Genomic DNA, 21,091 nt, shown 5'->3' on the forward strand with positions numbered 1-21,091 from the left:
GCCACACGTGAAATGAAGATGCCTGTCTGGATTTCAATCTAAGTGTCCTGACACCCCTAATACAGAAATATTTAGATGCTTTCACTGACAGGATAACGAGGAAATGCAGAGTCTCCTTCCCTCTGCAACTGCTTTGATAGTGAAGACATCCAGCCCACCAGCACGCGTTTCCAGTTTGCGGCTCCACTGCAACAGCCTCTCAAAACTGGAGACGCAATTCCAGCCCATGCCAGTATTCAGCCTGTGAAAAGGCATCACACATATAAAATGAAGGTCATAATTCAAACTGGCACCAGTTGGCTACATCAACAGAAAGCCCAAGGACGCAAGAGAGGAAAACTGAACTAAGCTCCAGCTTCCCAGGAGAGAGATCCGTGACCTGAGGAGAGCAACAAGAGCAGCGGTGTTGCAAGGGTTGGACGCAGTACGGAAATGGAAAGGAATCACGTTTCAGGATTAGCAACTCAGACGCTTAACGAGTCTGTCTCCATCGGGAGACCAGGAAACCTGAGCACCAACAGCTCAATCTGCAGAAACTCTTCTGCTGAGTCACTTCTTTCACGACTCCAACACTGGAGCTTTAGAGTTTCATGAGCATTTCGCAACCAATATGTATCGCCTGCACGTTCAGCCCAGCACCTACGGCTGCAGCTCATGTTTTATGTCCCTGCTTTCTAACCTGGAAAACCCCCAAACATCATAAATAGTAGACATTAGTCACGTTCGCAAATATGCACAGCCACAGAGAGTTGCCTTTACGTGCCCAAATACACGTTTGAGAAAAATTTACGGTACAGATCCTGACAATGCTGAACTATTTTTGATACTAAATGAGATAAATCATCTTTTCAGAAGAGAAAAATCTTGGTTTCATCCTCCCCAAACCCAGAATCTCCAAATTCAAAAATTTATGAACAGAAAAGCCCACTTTCTGTAAATATTTTTAGTTTTGGTACAATTCCTTCAGCTTCAATATGCAAATTAAAAGAAGTTAAGGATAATACACGTTTATACAGAAATATTGTAAAAAAGTGGACTACTGGCTTTGAAGAACGTGGCGTTTTTGAGTCACAGTTTTGATTCACAGTTTATCCCATGTGCAGGCATCGCAGACAGTATTAAATTACCCGTATACTTTTGGGTTCACATATTTTCCAGATGAATACAAGCGTCTTATTCTCCAGTGGAAAAACTTGTTTGTCAAAAAGTTCCTTCTAAAATGCAAAAACTTTCATGTTTTGATCTTCTATTAGCTACTTTTTGAACTTCAACAGAAGTCTACAACGGGTTAAATAACAAATATTACTATTTTTACAATGCAATTGAGAAACACACCTTGAGAACCACTGTCTGATTCACAACTTTGTAAGTTCCTCTCAAAGATATCTTTGCTGGAAACCAGCATTATTGGATTTACCATGGTGACGTCTCCATGTGCTTTTTATATTAGAGTAAAGAACAATTCAAAGCAGCCAAAGATTAAGTTATGTTGAACACATGCGTAATACCTGGACCTAAAGAACTGATGCATTCATCTTGAAGCAAAAGTAAGGGCCCCAAACAGAAAATGCCTGAAGATCTACACACGTTCATTACCTGGAAGTAAAACCCCTTTTGGCAGGACATCCTGCAAAGTCTTTGAGGGAATTAACTTATCTTTCCACATTCCAGACAAATTTATTTGATTTATGACACCCAGACTGCACAGTCACTAGTAGCAGAGTGGATCAGGACTGCTTTACACTGCCAGCATTTTCTGGGAGGTCACCTCTGAAAGAATGTTGAACTATCATAAAATTAGAAAGCCTTTCCTAAAGTCTCAACATTCATTAATTTTTATTATTTTTTTTCAAGCAGTAGCTGCAATGACTAAAGAGCTAAAGGAGTTTGATAACTTTACCATCGCAGATGGTTTCTCTTGAGGAAAAACATCACATTTTAATGGGCACAAGAAGCCATTCCACAAGAGTATTTTGCAACTTGTGTCACCTCAGACAGGAATGATGCTGTCTTCCCTCTCCACTTCTCTCTGAGGAACAGCACGTGCGATAAGGCTTACTCTACAGCTTGCGCTCTGTCTGGCATGTAAAAGAGCAATGGTGAAAACCTAAGAATAATAATTCTGTCACACTTCAGAAATATTGTCTTCTCCCAAACACACAAATTCTCTTTTTATTCTAATGGTAGACTCCAGACTGGAGTAAATAATAGTTCTGAAAATGACAAATTGGCATAGCTAATTAAATTTTAAACTCCAGAGTAGATGTCCGTGCATTTTGCTTTTCCAGAGAACAATTATCCCCAAGAAGCACCGATGTATAAGATCAGACAGAACTAATCTGCTTCCTGCTGAGACAACGGAAGCTGCACTTAAGCTTAGATACAGCAATGTAAATTATTATCAGGGTGAAATGAATTCTGAAATGCACCCTTCTAGTCAAAATAAGACAAGTGAGCAAGCAAGATGCTGAATCTTCAAACTGGTTTAAATTGGTTTGGCTCCAGTGATTCTCATAAAGCAAATCTCATTTTCAGAAGCTGAGGCTGTGGCTCATGATTTGTGATCTGAACCATTCGTTAATGGTCTGCCGTTATTTATGAACAAAAGCTTCCATCATCATCTAAAAAGCTTGTTCCTCTAGTCCATCGTTTTGTTTAACTGAGAAATGAGGCTGCAGTTCAACGCTGTAGCCAAGCAAGCTGTTCAGTAATGGGTTTCACATTACATCTTTGATTCAGTTTTGCCCTAGCGTTTTCTAAATTCTTGACACCATGGATATAAAAACTAAAATGGTCTTTTCAGCTGCTTCCAAAGTGAGGAAGCAAAAGTAATATGGCAAGTTTAATCTTAAAAATGGAGATGGAAACAATTCAAAACAACATTACTGTGAAGTTTCATAAGGGGCTGCATCACCAGGCATTTGAAACCTAAAGGCAAACAGCGTAATTTCTCCGCCACATTCCTGCAACTTTATAATTTTCTGTGCTCTCTAATAATGCATGAAGAAATTACTGCTAAACACAGGAAATGAGGACACCTCATCTTCAGAATAAAACAAATCAAAGCATAAGAACAACCTACCTTGTACGATGACCCTCCACAGGGATCGCTTTCCTCTGGTCCACAGGCATCTCCTTCCTTGGAAGCAATCATGCCGGCCAGGCAGCTGTTCTCCTTTACGGTGGAGACGCAACACTGCTTCTGAGCGATTCTGCAAAGGATCACCGAGGTCAGACGGGCACTGACACTGAGAAGACATCAGGATGGGATGCAAAACACTCCAGACTGACTGGATTCAGAAGACATTCCACAGATGGGGTCTCTCTTTGCCTTGTCTCTCAATACTGGTAGAACACAGACAGTACCACTGACCTTTGCAGGACATATCTTTTTCTCATTTCTAATAAAAAGAGGTACTGATAAATACACAAGAAGTCTTCTGTTTAGGTCACTGTCTCTCAGTGTCCGGTCACCAACATCCCTTACAGCTCATCTATGTTTATGCAAGAGTCCCTCTTCCCATGTTTTGCTTCTCAGAAGCCTTCAGAAAGTTTCAGAAACAGAAAACACAGAAACCTTCTTCCCTGGAAAGTGGGGAAAGGGAAGTGCATCGGTACACATTTACTTCTTCACCAACCAGAAGGCTGAAGCTCTGGACAGGACTTATGGAAAATGTCACATCACAAAACCCCTATAAACTCGCCTTTATAGCCCCCCAGATTGTAACCCAGAATTTAAGCTTTCCTCTAACTTTGGTTATCAAAAAGAAGGCTCTGGGTGACTCGATCACTGCACATGGAGTACTCTGGGAACATACATTTCCCTTATATGGCTCTTCATATCAAATATTTTAACAAGATTCACTGAAGGCTGAAATGAAACGGATTAAAAATCTAAATGACAAATCCCACTGCATACTCTTCCCTACTATTTTCAAGCCTATAGTGTATTTCCCCTCCCACTCTTTCAAAGAGGTATGTGCTTCTTTCGTTCACATGGAAAAGGGCAGGCACAATCCCATAGTCCCTTTGCCTTTGCTCCACCACCCTGCCTCTCAATCCTCGCAGCATGGAGACTGGCAGCACCCCCGGGAGGGGTGCACGTCCGGTCTGGGACAGGGAAGGGTCCCTACGATGGGGAAGGGTGAGGCCTGAGAGCTGCAGGCCACAGGAATTCCTCAGTGCCTCATGGCAAAGCAATCCTCCCACAACAGAAATTTTTGCAAGCAAACAACTTCTGTCAGTCAGAATTATTGCCACAATAAAATACAGTTGTCCTAGGAAACAAAACCTTTTCTTTTCAGAGAAGAGTGTATTTCCAGTTCACAGCTTTCATCCTAATGCTTCAATAAAAAAATAAAAAATTAAAAAAAAAAAAAAGGAAAGGGATGTCTCTTATTTCAGCAGAAGCCAGACAGTGACAGCCACTTGGCCACTTCCCTGATACCAGTGGCTGTTGTGTCAGCTTTACGTTAATAATTTCATGCTGCAGAGCATGAGAGAGGTGTAAGCAGGAAGGTTTGATTTGGCGACAGGAAGGGGCTTACCACCTCCATGTGCTTTGTTTTCAAGGAAGTTAGTTTTCTAATCCAGTATTAATTACCAACTGGAGAAATACAGCTTTTTGAGTAATTAATGGTTATTACCCAAATATACTCAAGTACCAGTAATTTAATTGTTATTGCTTACATAAGACATCCAAACTCTCATTTAAAAATTAAAATAAACTAACTCAAAGTTATTACCATTTGTAGAAGTGATAAAATGCTACCAGAAGCATTTTCTATGTGCAAAGCGTTTCCCGTACTAAAACATTGAAACCTCTGTAGATTCATGTTCATCTGAAACGTGACATTTAGCCACGAGAAATTCCTTTCATGTATGAAATACACAGTAGAAACAGTACTGTCTGGAGCCCTGGAGTATCACCGGCCAGTTTTTCTTTTAGTGTTTCTTGAACCATCAGCACAGCTCGGTTTCAGCTACCCTATTAGCAGAAAATTAATTGGGAACAAACAGTGTTAGCCACATTCTCGTTTCCTCTTTGCAAACCTGCTCTTCGCAGACCAGATAAATGAGCTGTTGCCTCAGAGGAGGTTCAGAGCACTTCTGCTTTAGGGAAAGAGTTAATGAGTTAAGATCAGTGAAATGACGTCAATGTATTAAATTGATGCGAGCCTCTAATTGGGACACAGCACAGGCAAAAAGCAGGGTTCATACTTGTACAGCTGATACAAATGCTAGCTAGATGAACGCTGTTCTGTTACAATAAAACACATCTCAATTATGAGATATAAACCACGACACTGGCCCAGATGAGATTTCATCTAGCCTAACAGCCTATCTCTGACACAGTCAGAGGGACAAGCTCTGGCAGTATTTTTACATCTGGCTATCAAACTGACTATCTAAGGATTTCCTGTAACTTGCTTTATTTTAAGGTCATTTATCGAGTTACCACACGTGATCTCTTTTAGATAGTCCCAGTTCCCATCCTGCAGTTAGTGGTGCTGGTCACTACACAGAGACAGGCCAAGCTGGTCCATGAATGTCCAGAGACATCAAGATACATTAACAACTTTGAGGTGCTTTAAGTTTTTTCCACTTGAAAATCCCCAAACGGCATTTGGAAACAACAGACACCGCCATCTGCAAGCTCTACAGAATCAACCTGCAGCCTCAGCAGACACAGAGGAGGCCTCATTTGTTTGCCTCCGCTAAAAAAAAAAAAAAATAAAATAAACATCAATCCTTCAGTGCAGTGATGGTCACCTGTACAACCCTAGTACCTATAGAGAACCATCCTGGCAGAACAGTAATTAATTTTTACAATTAGTATCTGTCTTCTACTTTGGAAGATCTTCAGACACTGAACTGAGTTGGTGGCAGACTCTTGGGAGCTTGCACTACTTGCAGGCGCTCTGGCACACAAACACCTGCGGTCGGGATACGTGCACGGTGACCAGCTCTGCACACCAGCACGTCTCCCAGTGGGACCAGGACGTTTTTGTCTAGGCTTTCAAGGTTCTGAGGCCACACATTGGAATATTTTTTTTTACATGAAATGTTTTCTTTACACAGAATGTTTACAGGTGGGTTTAAATCTTTAAAACAGAGGCAGAACTGAAATTCTGAAAGTAAAACAACTGAACTCCTGCTCTCTTATTCTTTTAAAACCCAAGAGATTCCCAGGGACTGAAACATTTAGGATCCGGCTTTTTCATCTAAACCCAGTCTCAGATGTGCAGGTGCAACTCATTAACGCATTGGATTTGCACCTACTTAGGCCAAAGCTGGAATTTTTAATCTGCCTTTACTTCTCAGACAGTTGGTATGTGTCAGCTATGTCACACCAGATCCCAGTGGGGGGGATTTTAATCTCCCAGTGACTTCAGAAAGGCGCAATGATACCGACTTTGATAAAACCAATTACTCCAGACTTTTTTAATGCTGAAAATGTTGGGATTGCTCAGAGAACTACATCTGGCTTACGTTGCTTCGTGTGAGTCTCGGATAACTCTGCCTTCATCCCACCCTAAGGCCTGTTTCAGACTTGGGGGGGACAGAGGGATGGAATGAACTGCAGCCAGTGCAATACATTGTTCGTGTTGCTCTGCGCCCATCCACCTTCTCTGGCTGCGCAGTTTGAGTCTGGCACCCCGACTCAGACCAGATGCTCCCGATACCAGCGGCATTATCAAGGCGTACGGTCCCCCCCTCCAGCTGAACGCAGACATCAGAACCAGCAGCCATTCACACTGGACAATAAACCTATCATTTAATGACATGGATAATCACTGCATTGAGCGCTTGCCAAACGAAAGACAAACACATTAAGCTGCTCTGCCCTTCTATTTATCTGCAACTCCACAGATGCGCATAAAACTGGAAAACAAAAATCTGTGTTCTGCTCACATGAGAGAAGAAAAGAAACCATTAAAGCTTTTGTTTAGATTAGATTTTGGGGAAAGAGAGGGGGAAGTCCTTCTTTCTGATTTGCCATGACATATTGCCAGTCTACCAATAACTCATGCAATGAACGAAACAGTTCCCAGTCTCCTGGACACCCCAAGAACTGCACAGTCATTTCATTTCTTCTAAAGGTCTGCTCTGTACGTTAAACTAAAACGCTCGGCTTTGCCTTACGTACCTGCAAATATCTCCATCCGTCCCGCTGACGGGGATCTCGGTGCACTCCCCGTTGTCTATAGCCCACTGCTGCCCGGCTCCACAGCAGCTCTCAATCAATTCCTTCGTGGAACCTGTAGAAAACACATCCAGATTTTTTAGTATGCAATAGATTTGATTTAGCTCTGTTTTCTTAATTGGAAAGATCTTTATAATAACAATAGCCGAGCTTTTTCTTCTTTTTTTATTTCCACATTTCATTTGGTTATATGCAGAAAAAGAAAGAGGCACGTGGTACCCTCAGTATCTTGACACAATCGATCACTTGATAATGTCTTTCAGGGAGGAACAGCAGAAGCAAATTAAGAGTTTTAAATACAATAAAAGACACAATTGGTTTGAAGACAACTCCACCTTTGACATCTCTGAACTGAAAAATCACGCTTGGCCACTTAGCGCAAGTTCAATATGTCACGATGCTGTTACAACATAGAATCATAGAATCATAGAATGGTTTGGGTGGGAAGGGACCTTCAAAGCCCACCCAGTCCAACCCCCCTGCACGGAGCAGGGACATCCCCGACTAGATCAGGTTGCTCAGAGCCCCGGCCAACCTGGCCAGTGCCCTCACTACGGCTGGCTGGGCCAGTATGAAGGTGGCCCAGTAAAGTTACCAACAAACGAAACACAGCACAGTTCCTGGTATTTAGCAAGGGTGCTTTTAGCAGGTTTGACATATGTAGCGTTAAGAAACTGTTTCTGTAAGAGTCACTCCTCAGAATGACCTGGAGTTCCTACGCCTCAATTTGAGGGCTCAGCTGGTTTAAAACCATAATGAGAAGGGGCTGAGGGACAGAACTCTGACTCTGCTAATGGGCTCATTACACCGGCACTACGACGTAGTAAAAGAGATGGACATGCAGAACGCTGCACTAGTTTTGACATTTTTCCTCGTGGATTTTCACAGGATTTTTCAGGTTACAGTGAAATGCAACTTGAACTGACTGGTCTGCAATACACTACACACCCACCGTACAGAGCTGACCCGGGTCACGTCGGACTGGGCAGAAACAGCACTTTTTGGAGTCTGTACAGAAATTTACTGGGATTTCACAGTAGGGATACACATCATAAAGATGGGGTACCAGACCACAGGGCTCTGCTTTCTCCATGAAGAGTCAACAGCCCCGTGCGGATGAGTTGGAGCAGCGCCTGCTCTCGCCATCGGCTCACCAGAAGTGCTCCAGTTCCTTTCAAAGCCACGTATATAGATATAAGGAACATTCTGTGCATTTCATTCATCCTTCCAGGCCAGTCTGTGGCACGGTTTGGTGTCACCATCAAGAGGAAATAAGACAAAACCACCCCAAAGCTGAGCTGTAGGAGATGTGTGAGTGCAACGGACCTTGGGTAGCTCCACATCTGAGCGCTCCCTGACCAACACCCAGCAACCCCCGCTGCAGAACAAGGCATTTTCAAGATCCCTCAGCCAGTTTTTAGACAAATCCCTCCTGAGTATGCTCTGCTTACAGTGGGAAGGGGCATCTCTTTCTCCACAAGGATTTTAGGACCAACGCCATCGCTGCAGAACAGCACTGCTGAAGGTGTAGCGCTCTCCCGTCGAGACCTGGCAACACAGCTGAACATTGCGAAGCCAGCCTCTGCTGAACTGGCCTTACCAGTTCCCTTCTGTCAAGGAACTGCTTTCAGGTTGACGGTGGGGGGGACGGGACGGGGGACGGACGGGACGGGACGGACTCTGCAGTTGTCCCACCTCAACTGAGAGCCCTCTCCTCCTGCACCTTAATAGCAGCGTTAAAGGGCAGCTTCTCCAACAGGCCAGATCCGATGAAATAGGTGACAATCCTTTCTTTTGTCTGCATTCGGCATACGGTATCAAGCCAAATATTTTTTCTTTGCAAAACCGTAACACTTACTTACCTACAAGTGAGACGTTTTTATAAATGGCTACAATTCAAAACATCTGGGTATCCACGCTGCGCAATTCCAACGAAACAGAGAGAACGCCAATGTTACCAGCACATTTCTGCTCCCGTGTACTTACAGTAGTTATTCTGTGTTTCAAACAATAGGAGAAGAGCTTTACATGGTGCCTTCTAGAGCTAAGTAGTCATCAGATATCAAGGGTAAGGAGTTGAAGTGAAGTGTAGTGCTATCTTCAACATTAAAAAATATTGGCACTTAACAAATAGCACAAACTTCCTCAGCAGAAGACCGTTCCTTTACACTTTTCACGGTTAATTTAGGAAATAATATTACATTTGGAAACTGAAAAGCTCTCATCACCAGCATGGCTTGCTTTATAAAAAATAACTAGAAAAATTAAATGCACACAAAATACAGCGCCTGTGATCATGAAATGTCTGCTCATGAGAAAACAACTTTAAGAAACTGTATCTAACAGGAGGGAAAAAGAGGGGAACAACCCAAAACAGACTTGCAGCCATTGCACTCTCACCCTGTGCAGCCCAGCTGCAGAGGGTTTCTGATGGCTGAAGCCATTGCTCTCCTCCCACACTGCCACGTTCACACTCACACACAAGGGCACAGCACCAGAAGAAACTGCAACTGGACTTCACGCTATGCAATGCTTTCATTTCATCACAGAATCACAGAACGGTTTGGGTGGGAAGGGACCGTTAAAGCCCACCCAGTCCAACCCCCCTGCAAGGCGCAGGGACATCTCCAGCCAGATCAGGTTGCTCAGAGCCCCGGCCAACCTGGCCTGGAATGGTTCCAGGGATGGGGCATCCACCATCTCTCTGGGCAACCTGGGCCAGTGCTCAACCACCCTCAGTGTAAAAAATGTCTTCCTTATGTCCAGCCTGAATCTGGCTCCCCCCATTTTGAAACCATGACCCCCCCATCCTATCACACCAGGCCCTGCTGAACAGCCTCTCCCCATCTTTCCTGCAGCCCCCTTTGGGCACTGGGAGGCCGCTCTCAGGTCTCCCCGGAGCCTCCTCTTCTCCAGGCTGAACAGCCCCAGCTCTCTCAGCCTGTCCTCACAGGAGAAGTGCTCCAGCCCTCTCATCATCTGCGTGGCCTCCTCTGGACTCATTCCAACAGCTCCACGTCCTTCTGCTGCTCCAGAGGTGGAGGCAGTGCTGCAGGTGGAGTCTCACCATCACAGAGGAGAGGGTCAGAATCCCCTCCCTCGACCTGCTGGCCACACTTCTCTTGATGCAGCCCAAGATGTGGTTGGCCTTCTGGGCTGTGAGGGCACACTGCTGGCTCATGTTGAGCTTCTCATCCACCAGCACCCTCAAGTCCCTCTCCTCAGGGCTGCTCTCCATCCATTCCCCGCCCAGCCTGGATTTGTGCCTGGGATTGCCACGACCCAGGTGCAGGACCTTGCACTTGGCCTGGTTGAACTTCATGAGGCTGACACGGGCCCACCTCTCCAGCCTGTCCAGGTCCCTCTGGATGGCATCCCTCCCTTCCAGTGTGTCGACGCACCACGCAACTTGGTGTCATCGGCGAACTCGCTGAGGGTGCACTCTATCCCACTGTCCATGTCGCCGACAAAGATGTTGAACAGGGCCGGGCCCAGCACGGACCCCTGAGGGACGCCACTTGTCACAGGTTTCCACCTGGACATCGAGCCATTATGCAGCACACTAATAACGTTAAAAACATACTTGAGTCTTGAGAGCTGTAAGAGTCACTATATGACACCAGAGGGATGATCGAAGCAGTTACACTGGGCAGGAAATACACCCGGTACCAGGTAATTACAAAACATCACTATAAACAGAATTTTCAACACAGTTTTAACTCAGTCCCTTGGTGGAAACTCCATTCATTTTACCAAGTGCTGAAAGACATTTGTTGCTACAGCATTACTAGGTTTAAAGCACGAGGATACAGCAGATTTTACTAATCAATATTGCAGTAATCTGCATGATTTATAATTCAAATAAAAACAAATCACTCGTTCCTCACCAAGGACTCAATATCAGACCGCCATACTATTAAGCAGTCATATTTACAAAATATATTGCCTTTTGTTATGATCTTATGAATAATTAAATCTAGAATGCAGTTATAATAAAATGAACAAACTATCGCATTTTATCTCAATCAGGAATTAGAAAAACAGAATAATTCATCATACGGCTCACAGAGATCAGCATGGATTTATGATATTCTGATTACACATTAGCAAGAAGAAATATATACAACTAGATCCATGCACAAGGCTGAAGATCACGCAGCTTCCACACTGGATGGAGAGTTTAAGCTATACGATATCAGACTTTGAAATACTTAAACATTCAAACAGAGCTTTATTTATTTGGAGCTTTCAGGATATTAGCAGATTTAGAAGTAGATTTGCATCTGCTCATGGAAAACAAAATCATTTTATTTTGAGAACACCATAATCCTGAACATTTGTTATACTGTGTGCATCTTTGATACTTCACAGCGTCATTGAACAAGACACCTGTTAATGGAAAATTTGCTATTTATGAATTTCTTCACTAGGAAAGAAAAAAAAAAGACATTCATTTCAGGCTGCACTACAAAACAGCAGCACGTCTCCTCGTTAGTAACTTATCTCCTACCATTATCACTCTACATCACTGTAAAGATATGAACTAAAGTACATTTTGGTCTAGTCTCAAAAGTTTGTGTATTGTCTTTTAGAGCCATTTACAATTTAATTCAAATATGTAGAGAAACATTTTTCCTCCAAACGACTTTTACTCATCTTTGGCCGTGCCCTAGAACGCCACGTTGTCTCAACGCCTGGGCCAAACCTGAGCAGCGGTGGGATGGCCTCCCACTGGTTTCCCATAGTCACAAGATATCCACCCAACTTTTACCTGCTCCTGCCCAGGAACTTCATCTTTCAGCTAGAAAAATCGCATACGGGGGAGGTGTGTGTGTATTTTAAAAAGTTTGCTGAAGCTCAACCATTACACTGAGGAAAACCCAGAGTTAAAGGCTACTAAATCCTGTCCCCTCCACTCACGCAGTGAACCATCTCTGTTAGAATCACAAAGGAGACAAAAGGGATTTTCAAAAAAACCTCTCACGCTTTTCCCCCCTCAGTGTTCACAATTTATGTTTTGAGAGCAACAAAACACCAGCCAGCTCCATGACTGCTCCAGAAGGGACAGCTCTTGCCAGAGCTTTTTCGACACTGAAGTTTCACTGATTCCAGCTTCATCTGAATTTCCACTCAGAACATTTAAGCAGTTCAACACCTCTGATTTCATCGCTTACCTCCATTCTCGCTCGAGTTCAGCTCTGCAGAACGCTTCCATCGACTGACGAGCTCCTGTTGTGCAAATATCCAGCCTTTGAGCAAATGCACCCACTGAGCTATTAAGCATGTTTCAGCCACCCTTCTCCTGCTCTGAACATTTATTTGTCTAAGCAGAACACACACAGACAAACCTTAAAACTTGAGTTCCTCACAGGATGGGAGCAATGAGCACTGAGCGGTCACACTCAAAACGCATTCAAGGCTTCCACCCACCAGTGGCAAGTGATGGGTTAAATCCTGGCCATTGGCTTTAACAGCACCAAGATTTAATTCAGTTAAAATAAACATTTATTATAGGCACCATGACGCATTAAAGAGTCTTAGACAGTTATTTTTATCTACAGAGACCTGGGTAGGCAGACAGAGTGCAGAGGCTTGGATATAAAGATGTGATCCAAGATAGAGGTAAAGCTCAAAATTCAGATGATTCCCAACTAAGATTACCTACCAGCCAGGGAAAGCCAGCACACCGTGCTCCAGCTGAAGCGTGAATCAGCAGGCAGACTGGCATTTCAGGGGCAGCATGATGTTGTCAGCCCTGGGCAGCTATGTGTCTTCACAGCTGGCTCTAATTTCAGCTGTTAATTGCTGGATCAGCACTCACATGCGGAAGAGATAATGCTCATACCTTCAAAACTGGGCTCAGCTCTTGTTCTTACGATGAAGCACGCTATTCAGTTCCTATACTTGAAGAAAATAATTTATTTTTCCCAAAACTATAGTACTTACTCTCTGGGGTCATGAGGGAACGCAAAAACCAACAAACAACCCAGGATCTTGCAAGGAAATGAGTTTGTGCAGTAAGATTAATTTTGATGCAGCACCTTCTAGCAATGAGGCACTCCATTACGACGCATCTCCATTCTGAGGAGCTCATTGCGCATCCGCAGAGGAAGCTGACAGCCACGACTCTCAAGCTATAACATCATTTTGAAAAAAGCAACTGCACAAACTGCCCAGCTCCTCAGCCCACAGAGCTCAGGGGAGCGGCCTCACAGCCCAGCATCACCTGTGCGAAGGCAGCAGCAGCCTGCAACACATCAAGTTAACGAACCTGCCTCCAAGAGCAGTTAACGAGTCTCCCCAGCAACACCCATGGTTGACTATGACTTCCCAAGTAGCAAAGCATAAAGGCTGACTCCTGAGGGACTGGAGCAAGCAAGTTCCTCTTCACACCTTACAAGAAAGCTGTTATTTGGTATAAAGGCTGATCCAGTGGGACAGGTTGTCCTGCACCCATCCTCACCCACCAGAAATGAGTGGAGAAAGAACAAAAATGGTACTGGAGCAGAACAGGAGCAGCTTCCATCACCTTTCCAGGAGCACACACGGTCAAGGAAACAATCAAAGCACAGCGCTGCCTCTCCTATCTAGTCAGTGCTCATGACTTGTTTCCCATTTCCTTATAAAAGAAACCCAAAAGCACCTTCAGAATATGTTTACGGTTTCCTACACATCTGTCCTTCCTTTCAAAGGAAGGGGTATCCAGACCTGCAGTGCACCCAGCACACACATTTCACAGGAATTGTTTGCTCACGCTGGAGAAAAAGCCATTGTAGCTCCTTATCAAAAATCTTCCTGAGAACATCAAACCGTACCTTATGGCGAGGAATGGAGAACTTTACAGAACAACTATTAACTTGATGGAGTTCTTCAAATACTGAAAAACACCTCTTTCCAGGGTTTTTTTTTTCTGCTCTGATCTCTTCATCATTTGAAGCTTTAATAAATAAAAAAAGTGCTGTAGCTCTATGCCTTAATAGGCTGTCATTTCTTATCTTATCAACAGTTTGAGAGGCTTTATTAAATTCTCTCATTGAATTTCACCATTTGGTTGCGCAGCCTAACATGTTCTTAACTTGATTTATCCGAGATGGCTCAGAAGACATTTTAATGAGCAAAGGTGAAGAGGAGAAGAACATTTATCTTGGCAAAGATGGGGAGGGGAGGGCAACAACACGGCCCCAAAGCCAGCTGCTTTCACTTGAAACGGAGCTATCACTTACGTCACCAGGCCTGGTCAAGCTTTTTTCAGGACCTGTTCCCAGTTAAATTAGTGTAGGGTTTGTTCTGTGCAGGTTACTGCAGGCTCCTCAAAGTGCCTCCGTGTTCAGGAGCATACGTGACTCTCTATGTTACCGAAATGAGAGCAGCGCCCGAGTGTTTCCATGACCAAACCCTGGGTTAGCTCGCTGCTGGGGAAGGGGCTTTAACCCACGTGTGCTCATTAGACTTTTAGGCTGCTCTCATTGGAAATAACAAAAAAGCAGATTGCAGGAGAAATACAGGCTGAGCTGAGAGTTCAGCACACGTCTTGTGGCTTCAATCCAGTCCCTAATCCTCCTCTCCTCTTTTCCACCATCCTCTTCCAATCCCGCTAGATTCCATTTGCCATGCCACCACCCCAGTAACGCAAATGAGGTCCGTCACACTTGCAGCAACCTGCCTTCGTTTTAAACTTCAGGCAGCAAAGCGTTTTTCTGCGCTCTCCTGCTTCCTCTGAAGTCACCTGTGTCTCTTTAGAAATCCACTCCACCATGCATCCAGGACAAGTTCCTGTTATATTGCCTTCACTCCTTGGGAGGCATCTGCTTTCCATTTCAACCTGAAAACACTCCGTTTCCTACATTATTCTTTTTTCATAAATTCCTTATGCTGGCTTGCTTGGCAAAATATAAAGAGTTGTGTCTGCCCAAAGGCACAATGAAAAACTGGGTAAAACAAAGTGAATGTTCTCATTTTGCTATGCACTGTACAATAGAGACATACATCAACGTAGCCTCAGCCAGGATTGTTTGGCGGATTTTGTTCAAAGTGTGAATGAATAGCAACCTTATATTCCCTTTGGCTTTAGTTACGGATAATCCTCGTGAGCCAAAACTTGTATTACTTGTGCCAGAGGTCAGATAATTCAGACTATGTTTGGTCTTTAACATTTCCATGACAGCACCCTTTATTAGCTCCAGCTTGAAAGGATGGGGGGGAACAACTAAACAAATTCTTTAACCTGATTCGCCAACTAAAAACCTAAGCGATTTCTCTTCCTGCCTTTTAAAAATTTGGCTCATTTGGATTTAGCCTTCCGTCACCGAGCTTGAAGAGGAACAGCTCACACACAATCATCCTTCTATCAGCTACAACAATAACTCAAAGCGGGCATAATGGTTCTTGCCCTTCAGCAGTCTTGGCTGCGTTTTCCTCCGCAGCCTTCCTTCCCCAGATATTACACAGAGTATATTTATGCTGTCTATTAACTTTCAAAAGAGCTGAGGCTTTGGAAAGCCTGGTTCCGATTACCCTTGTAATTCCTGTCTAAAGAATTTTATCTTGAGGGAGAGCATGCTCTTTGCCTGCTCCTTTTTGTGGCTAGGTAGGCTCCTCTCTTCAAAGCCGGTATTTCCACCAGCCCTGTTTAATTTTAAAGTCAAAATTAAGAGGCATAGTGTTTATCAGGGGATGCAGTCAGGGACTGTCTGTCAGAGCCCTCAGGAAATTGAGGCAGGATCACCGAATCTGCCGCAACTCAACCATTCAGTGACATCAGCACCGGCAGTATGTCCTTAGCCGGTTACAAACTGAGCTGAGGGTGTAACGATGACTAAATTACAAAAATAATCACAGAATCCCAGAGTGGTTTGGGTGGGAAAGGACCTTTCAAGGCCATCCAGTCCAACCCCCCTGCAAGGAGCAGGGACATCTCCAACCAGATCAGGTTGCTCAGAGCCCCGGCCAACCTGGCCTGGAATGTTTCCAGGGATGGGGCACCCACCACCTCTCTGGGCAACCTGGGACAGTGCTCAACCACCCTCAGCGTAAAAAATGTCTTCCGTATGTCCAGTCTGAATCTGGCACCCTCCACTTTAAAACCATTGCCCCTTGTCCTGTCACACCAGGCCCTGCTGAACAGTCTCTCCCCATCTTTCCTGCAGCCCCCTTTGGGCACTGGGAGCCGCTCTAAGGTCTCCCCGGAGCCTCCTCTTCTCCAGGCTGAACAGCCCCAGCTCTCCCAGCCTGGCCTCACAGCAGAGCTGCTCCAGCCCTCTCATCATCTTTGTGGTAATATTCCTCTTTTAAAAAAAAAAAAAAGCAAACAAACATAAAGAGGCAACTGGATGTGTGTGTAAGGCCTTAATTTAGCTTACGTGCACCCCTACTTCTGCGTGTTTATCTACACACGTTCATTAGTTTCACCACACAACTACTCAAACCCACACACTGCAATAGCAGGGACAGCCATCCATCAAGACATGTTGCTGATTTAAATTTTCAGAGTGTAGCAGTGGAAAAGGTCTTTGTTTTGGACTGGGAACACTGAGCAAGGACAAGCCAAACTATGGTGTCATTCTGGAGTTCAATTTCTTACAAACACTAGGCACACCTTAATCATGCAACCCATGCAAACACATAATTTGACCTCACACCAATCCCAGTAGATGCTGTACTTTTATTTAAAGTCACAAAGGAGGACTGTACACTCGTATCTGGATTGTACCTTCTTCACAGATGACAGGTTCAGTCACCACACGCACACCAGCAAAGCTAACACATGAGAGGGAGCTGGTTATGAATTGTCATACGAAGCCAACCCCAAAGTTCATTCCTCTTTCAGGCTGCAGTTGTGAGCTTTCAGGTATCTGAGTTTTGCAACTTTGGTAACAAAAAAAAAAAAAATATCCCAAGCAGATGACCAGTGCTCGATCTGCTTCGATCAGCACAACACAGGCAGCACAGAGTAAAAATATGTACCCTTCGCTGTGTTCTAGGAGACCCCATCCAGAAACTGCTCACAGAAAAACTCTTGAATCATTTTGGGGGAAAATAAAAAAGGCCAAGATTTTCCTTGTCTTCATGGCCAATTCATGCAAAGCAGAAAACCAGTGAAATTCATCAGCAAAGTTATTCACTGTGAACTGAATGCTCATCTCTATTCAGAACATTACTGAAACAAACTGGGAAGATTTACTCACTGACTCATCCCCAGCTGCCGGTGTCAGCTCATTTTCTCTGCTACATTTCTCAGCACAACTTTCCAAGTAACTTCTCACAGGATGTTAGCCGCAGGAGCAGCAGCCCTAGCCAGACCAGACCTGCACAACTTGGAAAGGTAAGAAAAGATAACATGAGAGCATCAGCCAGCGACCTGCAGCGCGCCCCGGGCGCCTGACCCGTTCCTGGGGCAATATGTGCCCTCCAGCTCTGTTTGGGCAGGGCTGAGGATTGTTGAGCAAACAATTCTGAATATCAGAGGAAGGAAACCTGTGAGTTTCATGGAGTTTGTAATTAGTGCACGGGAATGCTTGAAATGAACAGGAAAGTTGTTGGAGGGCTGCAGCTTTCCTTATCTGGGTATCCTGCTGTACTCCTCACTCGTCCTTGTCAGGTTTAGAACAATAAATTACATTTCTTATTTATTTTACAATGCTCTGAAGAGCTTTCTCATTTCCTTGGGATTTTCTTTATGAAGCTCTGCAATCAGTGTTAGTGCAAGAATCTCTGCAATAACGATTGCGGCCCGGGGCACTGCCCGGATTAATGGCAGGCTGGAAGAGTCGATGGCCCGCGGTTCTGCCTCCGTCCGTTCACTCCAAGGAGGTTTAAATTCTCCAAGAAGCACCCAGTGCCAGGGCAGTTATTGCAAAGGAAATTCAGTGGGATAGTCAACAGCAACAAAACAAACTTCCTTTTGTCCCTCACTAATCTGAGTGGGCTGATAACGATGTTTGGAGTGTTTCGGGGGAATTTAGCAGCCGCTAGCAGGAAGCACAGCAGGAAATCTCTCTTGTGCCACGCAGGATGCATCAGAACCAGAGCTGTTTGGAAACAAGGTTCTTCAATTCCCTAAGAAATTAAGGATTTGGGGTGGAAACTAGGCAAATGGAGTTTTAAACTCCTAAATGAAGCACCTTGTTTGACGCCGTTACTGTGGTTTCACACAGGAGGTACTGGGTCACTCACTTTGCTCATTTCCACTTCAGACTTTACCTCCAGCTCAAATTATCTGGTGTCCCATGGTGTAACCCCACCAGAGCCTTTGGCCATCATACACCAAGAGAAATAGCATCAAGTATTTCACTCCCTAATTCCTCCCTGCCACTCAGATCACACACAAACTCATTGTTCCTAACCAAGAAGAGCAAGTCATGCTTGTAGGTGTTCATCAAGTTCAACGATACTATTGTATCCCTGCAAGCACTGCTGCTTAAGCCACCCTCAAATAAGGCAACCATCTGCAAATTCTTGTCAGCTTTGGCAGAAGTGGATGTTTTGACCTAAAGCCAGGGTTTGAACCAGTGTCCGTGGGAGCCTACAGGCCCCGTCTGCTCCTTGACTGAAAACTGAAGCACAAGGCCCTTGAATACGTAGAATAACTCTGAAGATGTGTCTATGAAAGCAAGTCCTCAGTTCTCCAGCACTGATGAGACTACGATACGTGCTGAAGTCCTGTGCTGACCAAAATCCTGTATGAGGCGCAGCGAGATCCAGTACGACAGGGCTTCCTACAGGGAACACGCAACAAGTAACATCTGTCTCCTACAAAGCATGAAACAATCGTAAGGATTTTGTGAAAGGATTAGCATTTCATTAGCTGACAGCTTGTATGTGTCTCTACAGAAACTATTTCTTCAGCAATCTCAGCATTTTATGCGTGTTGTAAGCTGCACAGACTGTTGCAATGCTTTTCCTCCTCAACCCCTTAGACACACACCACTGGCAATAAGCATAAACACGACTGGAAAGACGGAGCCACAGTCCAGCCTAGCCAGGCACTCTACACACAGCTGGGAAGGAGATTTCTCCTTCTGACCCTGACCGGCCGAAGGAGAAGTCCAAGTGCCACAGCAGCACTGGGGCAGGCTCCATCACCCCGCATGCAGCACCTGAAACAGGCACCACTTAAATCTCAGCTGGAATCTCATCTCCTGCAATGGACTCTGGCTACACTTCCTACGTGGAAACTATAGACTGCAGCCAATTGTAAAGGAATTTGCATTCCTGGACATATTTTACTTTGGAACCAGAGATGAAGAGAGAGAAAAGGGGCTGACGTAAAAAGCTCCGACTCTGTGATTTAAATGGGTTTTGGAGCAGTTGGGATAAGGTGGCAAATTCTAATGAAGGGTGGAGGAGTCTCTTCATCTCTCCCACAAAGGCTCACTACGGTTACTTGCTGCAGGAGACAACTGAAACAGAGCAAAAGAAGATATTAAATGAAGCAGAACTTTACATTTCCAAAAACCAAGTTTTATTATTTGTATGTAGGTAAAGAGCCCACTGCTCATTATCTTTCTTTTTTAATATTCAACTGCAAGCTGGGAAAGCAATGTCATTTACATACCACACCTGCTCCGGCTGAGGAAATAGGAGTTTGGTAAGGGAGATGATGGAGAACAGAAGTCACTGAGAAGCAGAGCAGGGAAGGGGTTTTAGTGCTTCCTGTAAATATCAAATTATAATTGAATTATCAAAGCATCAGGATGGTCCAACTGTGAATTTTATCTGGGTTTCTAGTTCAAGTCAGCCTACTAATAGCCAGTAATAGGTGTACAGCCTTACTTCTGCACTGGGGATTGCTGATAAGAAGATCCCTACAAAGCACTTTGTGGTGACAGAAACCTCTTGGGGGAGCACGTAAGAGAGGAACTAAGTGTCTACATTCTTAGAGCCAGAAAAGTCTGGACACGGCCACAAAAAGAAAACAACTTGCCGAGTCATCATCTACGAAGTAGGGATCCGAGCGGTTGAAACACTGAGCTCTTGGTGGCCGAGAGGTTCTGGAGCACCACCAAACCATACCGGCTCACGCAGACACGTACAACGCTCAGGAAGGCCGCAGTCCTTTACATTATTCTCTGAATTTTAGCTGTTAGCTTAACCACTGCGCTCCATTAGCTGAGTCAGCCAACAGCTTCTGATGGGCCAGTGTTTGTCTTAGTCTTAGGCTGTGAAACACTGATGCAGAGTCAAGCTTTTTCATGTTTGCATGTGTTTCAAACAAGAGTTTTTCTCTCATCCCTCTTGAGTTCTCAGTGATCTAATAATTTCTAAGGAAAATAAGCACAACCCTTGCATCTTCACTTAGAAAGGATCTGCCCATTTTTTCTGGGGAAGGAAAAAATAAATGAATTTTAATCTTCACATATGAGGCAATTACTTCATACAGAGCTGCTTGCACGCTGAAGAGCTACAAACACAACCCCAATCCTGGTAACTACGGACACACGGTTAAAAGCATGGTTTGCGTGGTCTGCATTCAGTCTGGAGGTGGCTTCGCAGCCTGGACCCTGTCTGAAGGGCGTGCTTACCGCCTCAGCCGTGCGTCAATAACGCATTTCCATCCTCGAACTCAAAGGGATGTATTTATATCCTGCACAGAGACCTAAATCACTAGGCAGACATTTTTTTTCCAGCGCTTTTTTCTTCCTGTGTCAATACAGCTCATGAAAACTGGATTCTTTAAATACGGTCAGAGAGCACGGAAAAGAGGAGTGCGAGATAAACTCACCCCCTCCTGCTTTTTCAATAGATCCAGGCCAACAGGAGAAATATCTCAGTGCTATCTATGCACACTGGCTGTACTGCTTATAAATGCTGACATCATTCTGTAACAGACTGTAATGTACTTTTTTAATTCTGTAGCTGATTTAATCTAATTTATTCCATTATTTA

The 21,091-nt window shown here is 44.4% G+C and overlaps 1 protein-coding gene across 3 annotated transcripts in view; it reads right to left on the reverse strand.

Annotated features, from left to right (window-relative positions):
- FBLN2 (fibulin 2) overlaps positions 1-21,091 on the reverse strand; it is a 103,488-nt gene that overhangs the window by 27,763 nt on the left and 54,634 nt on the right. For all 3 annotated transcript variants that reach the window (XM_086755775.1, XM_086755774.1, XM_086755776.1), the window contains exons 3-4: positions 7,151-7,262; positions 3,083-3,212 (exon numbers count right to left, since the gene is read on the reverse strand). In XM_086755775.1, coding sequence (XP_086611901.1) covers positions 3,083-3,212; positions 7,151-7,262 — 242 coding nt within the window. The remainder of the gene's footprint in view (positions 1-3,082; positions 3,213-7,150; positions 7,263-21,091) is intronic.

This window comes from Chlamydotis macqueenii, chromosome 10, assembly GCF_036417535.1.
Source record: "Chlamydotis macqueenii isolate bChlMac1 chromosome 10, bChlMac1.mat, whole genome shotgun sequence".
Taxonomy (NCBI): domain Eukaryota; kingdom Metazoa; phylum Chordata; class Aves; order Otidiformes; family Otididae; genus Chlamydotis; species Chlamydotis macqueenii.